Source organism: Bipolaris oryzae (assembly GCF_000523455.1).
Source record: "Bipolaris oryzae ATCC 44560 unplaced genomic scaffold scaffold_413, whole genome shotgun sequence".
NCBI lineage: Eukaryota > Fungi > Ascomycota > Dothideomycetes > Pleosporales > Pleosporaceae > Bipolaris > Bipolaris oryzae.
Genome location: NW_006911689.1, coordinates 1,921 through 5,642, shown reverse-complemented (window position 1 = coordinate 5,642; position 3,722 = coordinate 1,921). Strand labels below are relative to the sequence as shown.

The 3,722-nt window shown below is 36.6% G+C and overlaps 1 protein-coding gene across 1 annotated transcript; it reads right to left on the bottom strand.

Moving 5' to 3' along the window:
• Positions 1 to 1,888: 1,888 nt before the first annotated feature.
• Positions 1,889 to 3,507, bottom strand: COCMIDRAFT_10349 (uncharacterized protein; the record flags this gene model as incomplete). The annotated part of the gene is made up of 2 exons (XM_007695728.1): positions 1,889 to 2,437; positions 2,557 to 3,507. The coding sequence occupies 2 exons, from the start codon at positions 3,505 to 3,507 to the stop codon at positions 1,889 to 1,891; spliced, it is 1,500 nt and encodes a 499-aa protein (XP_007693918.1).
• Positions 3,508 to 3,722: the final 215 nt, after the last annotated feature.

Genomic DNA, 3,722 nt, shown 5'->3' with positions numbered 1-3,722 from the left:
AGGCACTAAGCCTATCTAGGTTAAACTACTACCTCTTGCCTTTAAAATGAGCTAGCCTAATTGGAAATAGATTTAATATTCAGCTAGTTATACTAGTTTAAAAACTAGAACTTTTAGGAACACTCTTTTTTCATGTCACCCCTCTGTATATATATAACAGGTGTTGCCTGTTATATAGCTATTAAAGATAGGTATATAATAATATAAGTAATAAACTTAGCTATATAATCTTATTTAAAGTTAAATATATTACTTAGAAGTATATAAAAGTATATAGTAATATATAAAGTATAAGATTAACTAAATCTATTTCTATAATTCTAGTATAAAAAAATAATTAGAACTACCTTTAAAATAAAGAAAAGCAGGCTAATTATTATAGCTAAGTTCTTAAGAAAGTATCTATACTAAATATACTTATATAATTACATTCTAGAGTAAAACCTATAGTACTTAAAAAAGTTTTTAACTATAGCAGAGGAAGAGATTTATAGTTAGGATTAATAAACTAATGTTTTAAATATATAAAGTTAATATCTGCTATATCTTATAAGTTAATATATAGATATATAGTTAAAATAGTTTAAAGTTATATAAAAGTAAGTTAAGTATTTTATATAACTAGGCAGCTATATAATGATATTTATTATAAAGTAAGTACTAAGATTTCTAAGCTTTTACTTTAGTCTTTCTATTAAATACCTGTTTTAGCAATATAAGGCCTATATTATTATTAGTTTAGCTAAAAAGAGATAATATAAAGAAAGCTTTATATTATTATAAGTTAAAATCCTATAACTATATATCCTAGATATTACTAGAAATAGCCTAGTATATTAGTACTAAAGTTAAGGCTAATCTATTAGTATAAATATAGATGATTATTATTATCTACTCTCTATGACTATTTTAAATAGCTTACTTAATCATTCTAGACTTATAGAAGTACTAAGTAAAGATCCTTTTTATCTTTATAAGAATACTAATAAGAAATTCTTTTTTATCTATATTATATATATTACTTAGCTTAACTTTATACTAAGCTATCTTCTACTTTAGTTATTTAAAGTAGAGAAAGTATTTAAAAGCTAAATTAGCTCTATACTATTGAATTTTTTTTTAGTAGTCTATTAAGATACTAAGTTAATCTTATACTATATAATAAATTAGTCTACTTAGCTTTTCTTTAGCTTTTTTTTTAGCTATTTCTCTAGTAAAGTTTCTAATTATCTTTTTTATAAGTAATAAGCCTTATAAAGTAAGCTTTTTAATATACTATATAAGCTCTAGCTCTTAAGTATTATTAAGTAATTATAAGTTATTTATCTTCTCTTTAATAGTACCTACTTTGCTATAGTAGCGTTATAATAGCAGAGACCTCTTAATACTAAACTTTTTAGCTACTTTACTGTAATTAGGCTTTTTGCCTAGCTTTAAGGATTTTAGAGTATCTAACGTAGCCTCTATAGTGTAAAAATTAAGTAGTAAGGCAATATTAAAGTGTAGGTGGATTTCGGTAAAATTGTGCACAAGCCGAGGCTGGGGATCAGGTGATGCTGCACAGTATTTGAGTGCTCGGTGCAACGTTTTGCCAAGTCCCTAAGCTATATAGCAACGCTCTCTCAGAGCTCACACATAGAAAAGACGGTATTAAAATTCGCTGAAGCTTTATACGAGAACAAGGAGAGAGGACAAGGTATTCCTTTGTTACAGCATGATCAAATAAATTTTGTGGGAGTACAACGAGCTTTGAACGATAGAATTCGGGTGATCAACGATCAGATCACTGAGCAGAAAACTATGAAGCCTGAGCTATAACTATACACCATTTAGAGCGGAGAAACGTTGATCCCTTGCTCTATTGGCACTACCTGCTCTGACAATTTTTCTAATCAGTTTTGCTACGTAATTGCTCAAACTCCGTAGCCCATCCCTTCACAGCACACACAAAAACAGCCCAAGCCATAGTTAGTCCGGTCAAACCAACGGTGACCGCCAATGTGAACATTGCGTCCATACCATAGTACTCCATTGCGGCTACTGTGTCCTTGTTGCTAAGGATAAACGCGATGCCCCCAGAAATAAGACAAAAAGAAGCAACAGTTTCCGTGTGTGGTCGTAAAGGCAGATACGAGGAGGGAGGATGGACGTACAATAGCATGTACGTAGCGGAGCGAGACAACGCGAATCCTGAGAATAGCAGGCCCCATTGCTTGTGAATCATGGCTGAGAGCATCGATTCTTGGTGATGACCGCTCATCATCAGCCCGAGCAGCAATATGACAAGGCTGGGCATTAGGTTCATTGGAACTTTCCATGAGAACGGCCGTTCCCACATGTTCGATTCGATGGCAGTAGGAACCAAGTACTCTCTTTTCACTATCATTGAAGTGCTGAGTAGCTTGCGAAGTTTCTTTGACTCGATGAACATGCCAAGCTACGTATTCAAGAGTTAGTAAAGTATCTTTTGATGATAAGGCGCTGTGTCCATGTAGAGTATGGGCTAGTTCGAACGATATTGCCGACGCGTAATGCAGTATGGAATTAAATACTTACAAGACCACCGCCAAAAAACATTATTGAGATAGCGACATGTTCAAGGTCTCTAGCAGACCATGGCTTACCCGGGCTTGCTAAATGCTCTAAGAATACGTTCGACGCGCCATATAAAAATATGACGAACGACTCGGTGAATTCAGCAGACGGTACGGCAGCAGACCAACTGCCAACGACCTCTTTTGACGGTTTGACATTCCATGCCCACCCAAAATCTGCAAACATTCCCATCCAGCGACCCAAGGTTAGTAGACCATACCAAACAAAAATGGCACCCTTGATGTAATGAGCCAGGACGTTGAAGACATGATTACCGCGACCGATACCACCGTAAACAACAGTGCCCGACGCGAAAGCAACAAAGCCCAAAAACAGAACTGTTCGATCCAAAACCAAGTATGGAAGTCGTAGAAGGATATAGCTTCGGTTACCTGCAAATCTGACGGCAATTCGCTGTAGAAACTGGTTGTCGTTGTTGCTTTCATGAACGGTACCTGTCGGGAGATTGATATCGCCCTCGTCGTCGTCGCTGAAGTCACCTTCTCGAAGAGTGCTATCTGACCATAGAGCCCAAGTATGCCTGTTCCCATCAAGATGATTCAAAGGCTGTTGTTCCCACTGGCTACAATCTCCATCCTGGCATGCAGAATTACGATGATCGCTTTCCAAGGGCGAGTACTGAGTAATATCCAGGGTATTTAGTGGATACGTCGTCTGATTGTCCGTGTGATTTCGTGAGTTGTACTTCACGTAAACATCGATCACACTCAGGGCTACCCAGAGAGACGCCAGCCAGGTACTTATCCAACCGATTTTGTTGTGCGAGTTTTTCGGATATAGGTCAGGGGTTCTTCTTCGGTACATAACACCGATGAGGACACCAAGAAAATTCGTGGCCGAAAATAAAGTCTGGGCCAGGATAGTGTAGCGAAATCGTGCAATACTGAACATAGTGGCTTGAGACATCAGCGTCAGCAAATTACAGTGTTAGGTAGCGACTTAATCCACTAATACATACCAATTGGCAGAGTGACAGCCCACGCAAATAGCATGAGCACAATGTGTGCAACCATCAAACTGTTATGATCAGTTAGGCCAAAATAACTCTTTATCTTGTCGTCAGGGGCAAAATTCTTTAAGGGACTGTCGTGTTCACCGCCGTGCGC